This window comes from Euprymna scolopes, chromosome 28, assembly GCF_053919585.1.
Source record: "Euprymna scolopes isolate OS-2025 chromosome 28, ASM5391958v1, whole genome shotgun sequence".
NCBI lineage: Eukaryota > Metazoa > Mollusca > Cephalopoda > Sepiida > Sepiolidae > Euprymna > Euprymna scolopes.
Window position 1 is genome coordinate 13,842,272 of NC_136509.1, and position 15,145 is coordinate 13,857,416.

General features: G+C 35.7%; 1 protein-coding gene across 1 annotated transcript in view; it reads left to right on the forward strand.

Annotated features, from left to right (window-relative positions):
- The window catches only part of LOC145249478 (dynein regulatory complex subunit 3-like), a 112,383-nt gene that overhangs the window by 7,313 nt on the left and 89,925 nt on the right, over positions 1–15,145 (forward strand). The window contains exons 3-4 of the mRNA XM_080111071.1: positions 7,655–7,771; positions 11,490–11,656. Of these exons, the coding sequence (XP_079967197.1) occupies positions 7,655–7,771; positions 11,490–11,656 (284 nt within the window). The remainder of the gene's footprint in view (positions 1–7,654; positions 7,772–11,489; positions 11,657–15,145) is intronic.

A 15,145-nucleotide genomic window follows, 5' to 3' on the forward strand; every position in this document is an offset into this window, starting at 1 on the left:
ATAAAAACAAGCTTAGATTTGATAGCCTCAGAGGAAGACTGAATCTGGACAGTATAAAGAGATTAGAAAAAAAGTGGACCTTGGTTTTAATTTCAGCAACTTTATGACTCTCGCTTCCTTTATTTTGTTCCTAGTCCTCACATTCTATGAACGATGTTTCTGACAAAGAGAGAAGAATTGCTGTTTTCTGGGTTGGAATCTAATCATGTAATACTTAGCATTGGCTAGATTTTGACCTTGAAATGTTTGTTTTTTTTTGCTTTTTTTAGATCTTTATATCAAGCAGTTTCCTGCATTGTCTGGAACTATAAAAAAAAATGTGTAGAACAGGAGATTTCATTGTTGCATATTGAAAGAATGGATAAGACTTCCTGGGTTATAGTGGGGCAGGTTATCTCAATATTCCATAAAAATCTTTCACTTAGTGATGAAAGCACCAAAAGAAACACTCGTCTAGCTGAAAACCCTTGCGATAATTCCCCCATTTTTTATCTGCGCCTAAATCTAAACATAGATTCCATAAACAAAGCTTCTTTCTTAGAACTGCACGCCCGTGGAATTGTCTTCTGTTTGCCTGTTTTCCAGCTGACTACACTATGGTTGTCTTCAAGTCCAACGTAAACAAGTTCTTGATGAGCCATTCCACTTAAGTTAACAAATTTACCGAATTTCTATTACTAATGATTACTATATTGTCCAATTGACTACTGTACACGCTTTAACCCTTATCCTCGAATGGCCTCTGTGCCTTGATAAGTGATGATGTCTATGTAAAAAAAATTGGCACAAATGACGCTCAGAACATACATTTTAAGAAAAGAACGTTAGCCATCAGAAAATTCAAGATGGCTGCCAGTTTTCAAGTTGCCTGCAGAAGCAAACCTGACAAATTTCAATTTCGGTGCTTGTATCACCAAGTAAAAGATTGTTTCAGCAATCTGACCCACTTAGTAGATGTAGGATAGTTGAGGTAGCAGGGTCAGCTGGCAGGCAAAGGCCAAAGATCATGTGAAGTAGAAATAAGAATGTATTTGAGAGAAAAAGAGACAAATAAAGACTAAAGATATAGGTTGCGTATGCGCGAGCCTTTTCAAGTCTCACACAAAAACACGTGTTCACATTTCAAGCTATATTACTTGTCACATACATACGCGCACACAATCATACGCGCCCACATTCACACACATATATATATTCACGTTCGCGTACATACACTCACATTCATGTGTATATACACACACGCTAATGTACACATATGTACGCGCACACGTACGCACACAGAAAGACAACGTCACTTCCTTTCAAAGGAAATCCACACATGCGCAAAAGACCAGCGGAAACACCTATAAAAGAAAGAGCAACAAGCGGCTTCTTCCTTTTAGGACCAGCTTTCGAGCTGGTCGGTCCGTAGACCGACCGTGTACCTCACGTCATTTACTGCTATGTGGGACAAAAAGCTAACAGACCGTACGTACACATTCTCACTCTTTCTCTCTCTATCTACTACTGGTCCCTGAGAACACCTTCGCGTAACTGACGTCAACCCTCTATCCTTTTCTTTGTCTACACGATGGACTGCCATTTCTCGTTCTATTACATTACTCACTTCTCTTCCCATGCGCGAACAAACGATAGTGACCCGAACTTGAGATGAACACACATTTCCTTTTCTTTCTACAACACCAGTCCCGCAACGAACGATGGTTACACCCACGCGGACATGAACACGTTATATCTAAAACATTAATTCTTTCAACATTAAATAAACGACGTTTATTTTATCCATCAATTGAGTTTTTGTTTCCTTCAATTCCATTCGTTTCATTATTCTTTTGTAACGGGATTAGGATATATATGTCCTAGCCCCATACACGTATAGTAAGTGAAATTTAAGAAATTATCCACCACATTAGAGATGTTCAAACGATCTATGATGATGAAAGAATGGACGAAATTGCTTGTGTTAATAGATGTAGAACAGTTGTGGTAGCAGGGTCAGTTGGCAGAGGAGAACATGGGAGGAAGTGATAAATACAAAAGAGAAAGATTTGACTGAAAATGTGATGATTAAAGTTATGGACAGAGATAGGTTAGTTTGAAAATCAATTTCTAAAAGCTGTCCACCACATGTCAGCATGTAAAACAGACTAGACGAAAAAGAATGGTAGTAGTGACACCAATTTAGCTATAATAATAATAATAATAATAATAATTATTATTATTATTATTACTACTACTACTACTACTACCCTTTTGTGTAGGCTTACTGTGCACCTTGCAATGTAATACAAAATGTTTTATATACATATGTTGTAAAAAATTTAATGACATGAAATATTGATTAGTCGTCTTCATTTTCCATTAAATATAGTACAGTTGAGGTAGCAGGGTCAGTTGAGAGAAAATGATGAAGATTAATTTGTGTTAGTGGATGTAGTACAATTGTGGTAGTAGGGTCATTTGGTAGAGGAAAACCAAGGAAAACCTGGAAGGAAATGATAAACAGGAAAGAGAAAGCTTTAACAGAAAGAGGGATGATTAAAGACTTGGCCAGAGATCAGTTAGTTTGAAAGTCAATTTCTGAAAGCCGCCCAACATATGCTATTGTGTTATCTTTGCCTAAACCTAAACATAAATTCCAAGAACAAAGCTTCTTTCTTAGAACTGCACACCTGTGGAACAGTCTTCCGTTTGCCTGTTTTCCAGCTGATTACAATATGATCGTCTTCAAGTCCAATGTAAACAAGTTCTTGATGAGCCATTTCTCTTAAGTAATCCAATTTACAAAATTTACACTTCTAGCGATTACTATATTATCCCATTGACTACTATACACTCATTTACCCTTATCCTTGAATGGCCTCTGGGCCTTGATAAATGGTGACACCCATGACACAAAAAAAATGTGAAGCCAATGATAATGACAATGATGAAGTGAATGATAAATTTCATGCAACCATTGTTACGTTAGCTAATAAGTAAAAACAATATCTAATTAATGAACTTGGCTCTTTCAATTCTATAGTTCGGCCGCTTCACTTTAGAGAGCTTCAGATGCAAGAACTGTAATAACATGCATATCTTTAAATGTACTATGAACAAACAGCTCGCTGCACAACTCCCCACTTAGGATGACCCTATTAATCTGCTCCCTATTTGGCATTATATCTTATTTGGAGTGAATTGAAATAATAATAAAAAAAGATACATAGTCAGTAGGCCACTTACATTCAACCTTTTGGGATCTCATTCTTTTTTTTTTTTTTACAAGAGTCATCACTTATCAAGGATTGAGGATAAGTGTTAATGAGTATGTAATTGTCACCTGAACAACAATATAGAAATCGTTAGTGATGGAAATTGGGTATAATTTAATTATTTAAAGAGACAGTTCAATAAGGACTTGTTTATATTAGACTTGAAGACGACCATGTTGTAGTCAGCTTGAAGGCAAGCTAGTGGAACAAAGTTCCATATGTAGGCAGTTCTAGGAAATAAGCTTTGTTCATGGAATTTGCATTTAGATTTAGGCACAGATAAAGAGTGGGGGCAATTGTTGATAGTGGTTGTAGAAAATGAGTATTTTTGTGAAAGTTTGGCAAGAGGGAACCATGGATTGAAGCTCAGATGAGCATTTGCCATGAAAATAACGATAGAACAGAGACAGGCTCACAACGTTTTTTTTTGTTTTTTTTTCTGTGGGAAAGAGGTTGCAGGGACGAGAAAATGGCACATTTACTAGGTTTTGAAGCCAGTTTTGAGCTTTGTCAAAGCAGAATAAGAATGCGTCTGAGCAGCTCCTGTCCAGATATGGCAACAATAATCCATTTTAGGATGTATCTGACTCTTATACAGATAAATGCTTTCGCTGGGAGCGAGGTACCTTCTAGAGCGGTAAAACGATGCAACCATTTTTCCAGCAACATAGGCAACAGATTTGATGAAGGTCTTCCATCTTAGGCCGCCAGGAAGGAAAGGTCAGACCCAGAAGCTTGTCAAAGCAGGAAGCTTCTTTGAGATGAGAGGCATTCATATCAATTAGGGTTAAATGAGGATCAAAGTGTTTTATGGTGAAAAGGTAGAAGCTTAGTTTTGGATCTGTTAAAATTGACCAGCCACCTTTTGCCCCATTGTACCATCTGCTTATGGTCAGAAGAGAGAGACTCAAAGACATGGTTGGCGTGGTTGGCCTTTGAATCATTGTCACAGATGGTTGTGTCTACTGTGTATGTTATATTCATTCATTCCTGTTTGTCAGTTTAATGTTAGCCAAATTCAATGGCAAGGCATTAAGTCTTTGACATCTTACCATAACATAAAATACATGAACTATTGTTAAGCATCAGAAACAGACATGATTGCCAAAGTGTGTAACTCATTTCATGCCTTCCTTGAAATAGACATCTCCTCTGGCAGCAGTTACATTGAAAAATAATGTACAGAGTGGAACAATAAAAATTTTTTGCCCTAGAAAAGATGACATGTTTCCATTTCTGTTCAATAAAAACCGGTTTTCTTTTTTGTTTTTTACTAGTTGACCAATTGTGTACAAATCCCAAGAGCAGTAAAAGCCTTCTATCATGTCTGAAAGTGACACAGCGTTCAACGAGCGAGATCGGAGATGCACTGCTGTACAACTTATGCTCTCTACTGATCCAAGTTATGACAGCAAGACCATTGCCAGCACCCTCAAAATAAAAATTGGGACGGTTCAACGCTTGAGGGCACAGCTCAACAAAGTTTGTAGACGCAGTTATGGTCTTTGGTATGGTTTCAAGTGAGGGCCACATCATGCCACCCCACATCTTCAAAGTCAGCTTAAAAGTCAACACCAAAGTGTACCTGGATGTGCTGAAGAATGTCGTGATCCCCTGGTGCAATCAGGTGACTGCTGGCAGACTCCAGGTGTGGCAACACAGCCAGGCTTGACTTCAAAAGAAGTTCTAGAACTTTGTACCCTCATCTCACTGGTCTCCCTCTTCGCTTGATCTGAACCCGCTGGACTACTTCATTTCGTCATACATCGTGAACATCACCAACATAACCTCCCACAACACCAAAGCCAGAGTGATCACTGCCCTCTGCCGAGTATTCACTGAGCTCTTGCCAGTGCTTGTGGAAAAGACATGCTCCTAGTCCCGGACCCATGTCAAGGTGATGATTGAGGCTGAAGGTGGCTACATTGAATAGATGTCAGCTCTACTACATAATCAAGATACCTGAACTGATTTTTTTCAATAAAAGTTTCAAAATAAAGCTGTACTGTTATTTTCTTTAGGGCGACAAATTTATAGTTCCACCCTGTTGTATGTAACTTTAAGTGTTGCTAAATAAATTGTTGGGTCTCTGCATATACAGCTTTTGCTTTGATTGTCTATTTCGTTTTCTTTCAGTCAAACGTCAAATTAGGCTGTACATCTTGTATTTGAACACATATGTATATAGGATAACTGGTGCTGCCAAGCGCCAGCCAAAACTCTTCACATTGGCAATGGAAATAGCCACATTAAATAGAAACATAATCGATATTGCATTCAACTTTCCTATTTACAATGCCTCCCCACTTTGATCTTGTCCTGAAGGCCACTGTTTGCTAGAAGTGTCTGTTGGAGTAACACGCATGTTCAGGTCCTTGTGTGTGTTACTTTGTTAATTGTAATTTGTCATCAGGTTGCTGAGGTCGTTGTTAGTCCCCGTTTGATTTTTAAGGAATTGTGGTTTTCTTACTAAGTAGTTTGAGGTTCATGTTTCTTGACTTGACTTGAGGCGACATTTACCCAGGATGAACAGGCTTCTTCCATAGAACACACAGCATCCCGGATGAATGCAGATCATGCACAATGGTCACAGAGGCCAATATAGTGATGGGCAGCCAGTTATCATCTTCTTCTCCACGAATGTATTAGCTACCCAAGAAAAGATTTTCAACATCATCATCACACGTAGACCCCCCGAGAATAATAACAACATTGAAATCGATCGAGTGTGGACGGGAGTATAGCTGCAGCAGCAGCTGTACAACAGCCAACGTATGCAAATGCTCGAGTCGTGTGCGAGGTGACGTTACAGCAAAGAAGAACGAAAGAAAAAGATTATTAAAAAGGAAAACATGGCCCAAAGCGGAAAGAAAGATAGACATTTTATTTATTTATTTGTGGACATTATTCTCATCTTTATTGTTGTTGTTTCATGACGTTTTGGCCAACTATTCCTCTGGCTTCCTTCAGGTTGTTAACCGCGATCGGATGGGAATGCTGAATAAAATATACAAATTATTCATCTAAAAAAATTTAAATTCCAATAATTAAATAAGAGATAGACATGTTACACATGTACTCCAAAAGCAACGGAAAAAGATGTGTCCTAAATGGCAGAGTCTTGTTAAGTATATTGGAGTATGAAAAGTCAAATTCTTTCCTTGTCTTTGTTTCCTTGCAACTATCTGGAGCACGGAAAGACTTTTGAACAAGAGATAAGGCAATATTCTGGAAGTACCTGTAAATAAATGTCTGTTTCAATAAAAAAAAAGTGAGCCGAATTCTTTCATGTCTTTGTTTCCTTGCGAATGTCTGCATACAATGTGTGGGTCACAAATGTTGACATGTGATGACTATGATACAGAAGACAATACAACAGTCTCTCTATCCCATCTTTAAGTTAAGAGAATGATACAATGGATGCGTAATGTGAGACTTAAAGATAGGCTTAGATCTGATGACCTCAGAGGAAGATTAAATCTGGACAGTATAGGAAGATATGTGCAAAAGATTGGACTTTGATAATATAAAGCAGAATTCACCCTAGGTGGGTTGAAATAGCTTCTTCTGAAAGTTTCTAGGGATTAATTAACAAGTGGTCTCCAGTTGCATGCATATTGCAGTCAGGGAAGATGACAGTGTTAGGCTTATGCAGTTCTTACAAGGAGGTGCCAATGTACTCCTACATACAGCACCTAGTATTCTCAAATGGTCATCTATCTGGTACTGACTAAGTTCAATGTTGCTCAGATGAAAACCAGTGTTTCAACGTAGTTATGGCGAATATCTTTGCATATATGCTGTATAATATGACGTATATTTTCGATGGTATGGCCATGTTGAAAGAATGGATGAGAATTCGGGTTATCATCATCATCATCATCATCATCATATCGTATGAATCCGAATATTCTATAGTAGGTATCGGCTCCCTCGATTTTTTTCTTGTCAGAATTATCTCTAGAAAGACATCAAGTAGTTATGGGAGAGACCACATGGAGATTGCTAACATCCTAAGTAAAAGTGACTTTTGTGGAACAAAATGAATTCGAACTTGGAACACCCAAGTCGTCAGTCTGTGTTTTTAACCATCTGGCCACCGTCTCCTCTCAGTAGTAAATGTAGAAGATTCAGTTAATGGGGGATACTAAGGGGAACGTGGAAGGAAGTGATGCAAATGGATTTGAGAGAAAGAAAGAAGGATAAATAAAAACCTAGTCAGATAAATTAGTTTGGACATCAATTTCTTAAAGCTGTCCAACACATGTCAACATGTGAAACGGACGTTTGACTGAATATGATAACTACTTGAATATAATTATCATTAATTTTGCCGTAAAAAAAATATGCGTTCATACTTTTCTCTCATTTTTCTTTCCTCGATTCCTTTTTTACAGACATCTTAAAGATTGATAACTTGTGGTGCTTCACGTGTCTCACGAAGCTTCAGCTTGATAATAACATCATTGAAAAAATTAATGGACTGCAGTCACTTGTACATCTTGTCTGGTTGGGTAAGTTTATCTTATTTCATACTACCAAGGCTATGAGGTGTTGCTCCGGGTCATGAGAAAACATATAATTAAACAGAAGTTATAAAATGTGTAACCATTTCGGGTCAAAATCAAAGTGTAGTATCTGTTCCGGCAGATACTGCAAGCAAAGACCATATGTGGGGGTAACCCCACATATCAGACTTTGGTCACTGTAGGGGCAACCCTTCATACCAATTGTCACTATCCAGCTCCCCTACTCCCCGGGGAGTTGGTCCCCATTTCCCCTTCACTCCTCACTTTAAAAATCGGCCTTGTGCCTAATTTGCTCGGTGGGGGAGCAAATAAATACATCAAAGTGTAGTATCTGTTCCGGCAGATACTGCAAGCAAAGACCATATGTGGGGGTAACCCCACATATCAGACTTTGGTCACTGTAGGGGCAACCCTTCATACCAATTGTCACTATCCAGCTCTCCTACTCCCCGGGGAGTTGGTCCCCATTTCCCCTTCACTCCTCACTTTAAAAATCGGCCTTGTGCCTAATCTGCTCAGTGGGGGAGCAAATAAATACCTCAAAGTGTAGTATCTGCTCTGCAGATGCTGGACTTCAATTTCTTGTTCTCTGTCAGTGGAGGAGAAATTCTTCACGACTGAGACAATTTTAAATGTTTGTTCCTTTTCTCCACATTAAAAAACGACCCTGGTGTCTAACTCTGTCCTGTGGGGAGACATTGTAAATAGGAACATCTTTATATTACATTTCTATATTCCTAAGAGTGAAGTGAACAGATCGTATTAGAATAAGTGACCTCGTACATCTCTCAGTCAATCCGTCTATCTCTCCTCCTTCCCCTTCCCTGTTTCTCAACATCCATCTCCCTCGCCCTTATTTCATCTCTTCCCACCCCATTCCCCTCTCTTAATAACGTAAGTTATTCACCTCCTCCTTATATAATAGACTAGCCTGTGTGCCCGGCGTTGCCCGAGTGTTTGGAGGTATGTGTTGAGCAAAAAAAAAAAGAAAAGAAAAAAAGTGGTTGTAGGCAGACAGGCTCGACCCCGTACCGTGAAGGAGGAAAACAACATGAAAAAAAAAAAACGTGACGTCTTTGTCGGTGCATCCATCGCCAAACCGGAAGTGGCAAAAATTTAAATTAAGGCTAGTCAATCGAAAAGAGGGGATGACTTTCAAAAATATTGTTGAAAAAAGTGACCTATCCTCGTAGAAAAGTGCCCACTTAAGGGTGAAGGAATAAATGTTTTTAGCCAATTTTTCGATATTTGTCGTTCGAAGGGCTGAGCTTCAAAACGATACTGATCTCGTGAAAATCCATCGCCTTTATTGAAAGTTTTAGGCAGATATACAAGCATACATACATTTAAACAGGTGAGATTTATATAATAGATAACATTCCCTCCCCCCATGACGAAACATGACCCAGCTGACACCAAAGAATAAATAATTTTTTTGTTTAAATTTAGATATAATTCATCCAGGGTCATGCTGATCAATATTATACCAACTTTGTGCATGTTTGTTTTGTAGAGGGTTTTTTTTTCTTTTTAATTTTTGGCTGGCTATACAAACACACATACAACTGCTGTCTATATAATAGATTGAATCGAATTCCATATTATTGTTTGTAAAAACATGAATGAACGTTCAAGAAAAGGAAATAGCTAATCAGAATGAAAATTTCTACATTGCAGGATGGACGCTTTCGATAACAAAAGTCAAGAAATAGAACAACTTTATTTTATTATTAGTGTATCATTGAGTGGAAAACAATACACAGATATAAAATAGATTTATTTCATTAGGTACAGTAATAGAAGTCCGTGTCAGGTAGCAATAACTGTTGACAAGTAAACTGCTAAGCTTCAACTCATTCCAATCAGTTTTGATATATATATATATATATATATATATATATATATATTTTTTTTTTAGATATATATATATATATTTTTTTTTTTTGAGATATATATATATATTTTTTTTTTTTGAGATATATATATATATATATATATTTTTTTTTTTTTGAGATATATATATGTATATATATATATTTTTTTGAGATATATATATGTATATATATATTTTTTTTTGAGATATATATATGTATATATATATATTTTTTGAGATATATATATATATATATATATATATTTGTTTTTGAGATATATATATATTTTTTTTTTGAGATATATACATATATATTTGTTTTTGAGATATATATATATTTTTTTTTTTGAGATATATATATATTTTTTTTTTTGAGATATATATATATATATATATATATATATTTTTTTTTTTTTGAGATATATATATATATTTCTTTTGAGATATATATATATATATATTTTTTTTTTTTTTGAGATATATATATATTTTTTTTGAGATATATATATATTTTTTTTTTAGATATATATATATATATATTTTTTTTTTTGAGATATATATATTTTTTTTTTTTGAGATATATATTTTTTTTTTTGGAGATATATATATATATATATTTTTTTTTTGAGATATATATATATTTTTTTTTTGAGATATATATATATTTTTTTTGAGATATATATATATTTTTTTTTTGAGATATATATATATATATATATATATATATATATATATATAACGTCTTAGACGTTATTTATTTGTTTTTGTTTATGATACTTTTTGAATGAATTCAATTATTTATACGTAAGTGCATTTTTACCTAAATGCGAGTTGGGAATAATTTTCCCTTTTACAAATTTGGTACCCCTAAATGGGAGTGGCATATATATATTGTTTTTAAAATATAATTATCCGCTGACACGTGTTTCACCATCTACGACTCATCAGAGTGACTGAATCTAAATTTCGAATTTCGAATCTCGCTAGATTCAACCACTTTGATGAGATGTAGACAACAAAACATGTGTCAGTGGATAATTATATATATATATATATGTGTGTGTGTGGGTGTGTGGGTGTTCTATATATATACACTATGAATAAATTTTATTTTTATTTTTTATTTTTTTATGTTTTTGAATTCTTTGAGATGCCGTTTCATAATTTGTTTATTCATTATTTTGCAGACTGTTATCCTCATCTTCATAGTTGTTGTTTGATCACGTTTCGGCCAATTCATCCATCTGAAGAAGGCCAGAGGATGAGTTAGCCGAAACATGGTGAAATAACAACTATGAAGATAAGGATAACATTTCGAAAAAAAACAACAAAAAAAAAACATGAATAAATATTTGAAGATATAAACAACTTGAAGCATAAATTTTTTTTTCTTTTTTTTTTTTTTCAAAATTACTGGATTCAGCGTTAAATAATACGAAAAAGATTAATATGCCATAAAACAAAAGAACCAATCATCTCATATGTTTTGTGTCTCTCTTTTACGTTTGTCTTCAACAAACCATTTATGTGAGAATGAATGTTTATGTAAGTCCAAACTGTTTCTCACTATTATCTTTTCTTCTTTTTTTTTTTCATCTCTCCCCATGCATTATCTCCAACAACACACAAAGCGGCAACTTCATGTTCAGGAAAGATGTACCCGATCACGTGGTTACGCTATGATACAAAATTAATAATAATGTTCGTTAGCTGAACATTGGCTCTTCTGATTGGTTGGTTCCTAATGCACCAGCGCAAAGTGGGGCCATATACAATTACTCTTCGAATATTCTGATATCTAAATCTCGTCTTTGATTTTATTTTTTGCAGATTTGTCATTTAATAACATTGAAGAAATTAGCGGAATCGACACTCTTGTAAAACTGCAAGATTTAACCCTTTTTAATAATCGGATAACACGGATTGAAAACATGGATACTCTGGCTGAGTTGGAAGTTCTTTCTCTTGGAAACAATGAAATCAGCGATCTCGATATGGTAAGACTAAGTTTTGTTGTCGTTCTTCTATTCGTTTAATGTCAGTTTTGCCTTGTTTACGATTCGAACATTTTCTGATATTACACAAACTCATTCTTCACTTTGCATAGTTCAGCAGATCAGCTGTCTCCAAATCCCACTCTGGGTAATCTTGCTTAATCAATTCTATGGATTGGATCTGGATACACATAATTTAAGTGAACACTAATGGTATTTGTTTCTAAAAGTGAAGAATGCAGTTGGGCAGTGCGAGAAAAAATTTTGCTTCCACTAGTTTACAATCCCATATAAATATACATGTTCAATTTTGTTAGCTGTTGTTAAATCTATTTTCTTTTCATTTATCATCACTTTTCCATTGTTAAGTGGGGGGGGGGCAGATATTTTTTGGTATTATACAAACTTATTCTTCACTTCTCATAGTTCAGCGGATCAGCTGTCTGAAATTCCGCTCTGGGTAATCTTGTTGTTATAAGAGACATAACTACGTATCGAACCGGATACGAAACAGTATATAAAAGAGCTACCATTTTAAGGTAGGGGTGTCTTGTCTTGTTTGCAGTCTAGTCTTACGTTTTAGTCTTGCAGTCTTGTCCTGCAGCCTTGCGTCCTACCAGTCTCGCGTCTTGCGCTCTACAAGTGTACTCCGGTTAACCAAGCTTCCCAGGGACGAGCGTTTAGCTCTCACACGCTAAGTTCCCTTTTCTTTACCTTCATTGAAATTTATCTAACTTCAAAAGCAAGTAGCCATTTTGTATTTGTATTATTGCGAAGTACTAATAAACCTTCTTTTTGTTACGCATCCCACTCGGTGTATTTTGTCATTTTATTATTATTATTTTATTATTATATACCGTTGAAACAGATTATAACACTTGTCTAATCACTTCCTTCCAAGTTTTCCTTGGCCTGCCAATCTTCCTACGATTTAAGACATCCATGCTTCTGCAACAGTTTATTCAGAAGGATAAACGTTCCACATGACTGTACCAGCATAATCAATCCATCCTTAGGATAACCTTTATGCTGAGCAACTGTTGTACTTTTAGCAAATACCCATATCATTGTTGCCTATTCACTCAAATTCTCTGGATTAGATCTGGTACACATAATTTAAGTGAACACTTATGGTTTTGTAACTAGATTTTCTGTTGATGTACAATTTGGCAATCCTTTCAAATGGCACATCTGCTCATTGTACTTTTTAGGAGAGTTTTTGTATGCCAGTCTATAATTAGAAAGAGAAAAATTCATTTTAATGAATATCAAAAAAAATTATTTCTTTTTAAATTTGCTTCAAGTTTATGTTATGGAAATTGCTCCTGACAAGACATGAAGCCACATAAGCTTTAAAAAAAAAAATTAATCAGGCGCAGGATCAGCTGTCTCGAAATTCCGCTCTGAGTAATCTTGTCTAATCACTTCCTTCCAAGTTTTCCTTAGCCTGCCAATCTTCCTACGGTTTAAGACCTCCATGCTTCTGCAACAGTTTATTTTTATTTTTTTAATTTTTTATTCAATTTTCACCCCAAACAAGGCACAGTGCCACTTTGAAGCAGGAGGCTACTATCTGGGACATAATTTGCAGGGGCATTATGAAGGGAGATGAGTAGAAAGATGTTTGTTCACATTACACTTGAACTTCTGCATATCAGTACAGTTGGGAAAGCAGAATCCCAGAAAGGAGTTCCAAAGACCTGCAGTTCTGGGGAAGAAACTATTGGAGTAAAAGGCTTTCTTACACCTAGGGATCTCTACTGTAAAGGGGTGAGACTTAGTTGCTTGTCGTGTTTGTCGGGGGTAGTTACGTCGAGGAGGTACAAGTGTTTGCAGTTAGTCAGAGCATTCACCATTAACGTATTTGTAGAACAGGCAGAGGGATGCAATATCTCGTCGATGGGACAGAGGCTGTAGCCTAGATGACAGTTCAGAACCTATCAGGTTGGCGACTCTCTTTTGAACCCTGTCCAGGAGTGAGAGACAAGCAGTAGATGCACCAGCTCAGATGTGACAACAGTACTCCATACATGGGCGAATGGTGGCCTTATAGAGGTACAGGATACTTTCAGGCGTAAGTAGTTTTCTAGCACGGTAGAGGGAGCCAATCTTCTTTGCAGCAGCCTTGGCAATGCTCTCAATGTATTCAGAAGGATAAACGTTCCACATGACTGTACGAGCATAATCAATCCATCCTTAGGATAACCTTTTATACTGAGCAAATGTTGTACTTTCAGCAAATACGCTGACTTAATGTGTTTTGTTTGTACTCTTATTCATACGCAAACAAGCCATATTGCCACATAAAACATAAGGGCTGCTATTTAGGATCATGTCTACAGGGGACTGTGGGGAGTTGAGCAGTGAGATGTCTGTCACATTAATGAAATAGTATAGCATACGCTTTAGTTTAGTCATGTTAACTTCTCTTCATTTTTCTTTTTTAAATTCATTTAACGTCACTTTTCCCTTGTTTAGGGATCGGACATTTTCTGATATTATGCAAACTCATTTTCCGGTTCTCACGGTTCAGCAAGTCAACTATCTCCAAATTCCACTCTGGGCGGTCTTGAATAATCACATGCTTCAAAGATTTCCCTGGCCAGCCAATCTTCCTGCAATTTCAAATATTCATACTTCTGCAACGGTTTATCCAAGCAGATGAATGTTTCACATGACTCTACCAACATAAATAGTTCATCCTTAGGATAACCTCTATGCTGGGCAAATGTGCTTTTGTCAAACCTTCCAACTAATGTGGTGGGTTTGGTCAGATTTCATGTATCATAATTTTTCTTCAATTTTTTTTTTTTTTTTTGCAACACAGATTTTGTAAGTGAACCTTGGGTTTACTTTTAGCAGCCTCGCACCTCTTGCTTCTCTTATTTTGTCCTTTAGTTCTCACATTCCATAAGCGATGTTTCTGACAAACGGGGAAGAATGACTGTTTTCTGGCTCAGAATCTATCCATCTAACATTTATTTTTGATTAGTTGTTTTTTTTTGTTTTGTTTTTTTTTTTACCTTTTTAATTATTGGACGATTCCAATATTTTCCCCATTCCGATACAATTACCGATTCTGTGCTAAATTCCCGATTCCGATTCTTTATAAATCTCTAATTAACTATAAGATTGTTATTTTCCCCGCTTTTCGTAAAAACACATGTTAAATATGCAAATATTTTCCTAAACGTCAAAATACACTTGTGGAGGATGATCTATCGATTTTAGTTTTACTATTATTTTAAAATCAATAAATATTATTTTATCATTATTACCAGCAATGAAAGATTTTACTTTAAACAAAATCAAATAAAAAAAGACAATTAAAAGAATCGTTTTGGCATCGGAAAATACGATTCAATCTTTTCGATTCCAATACGGATTCCGATACCTCCAAATCTTCCAATTTTTCTGATTCCCGATTCTGATTAATCGTCCCAACACTATTTTTTTTTTTTTTTTTTAGATCCATACCTGAAAGATTTACAC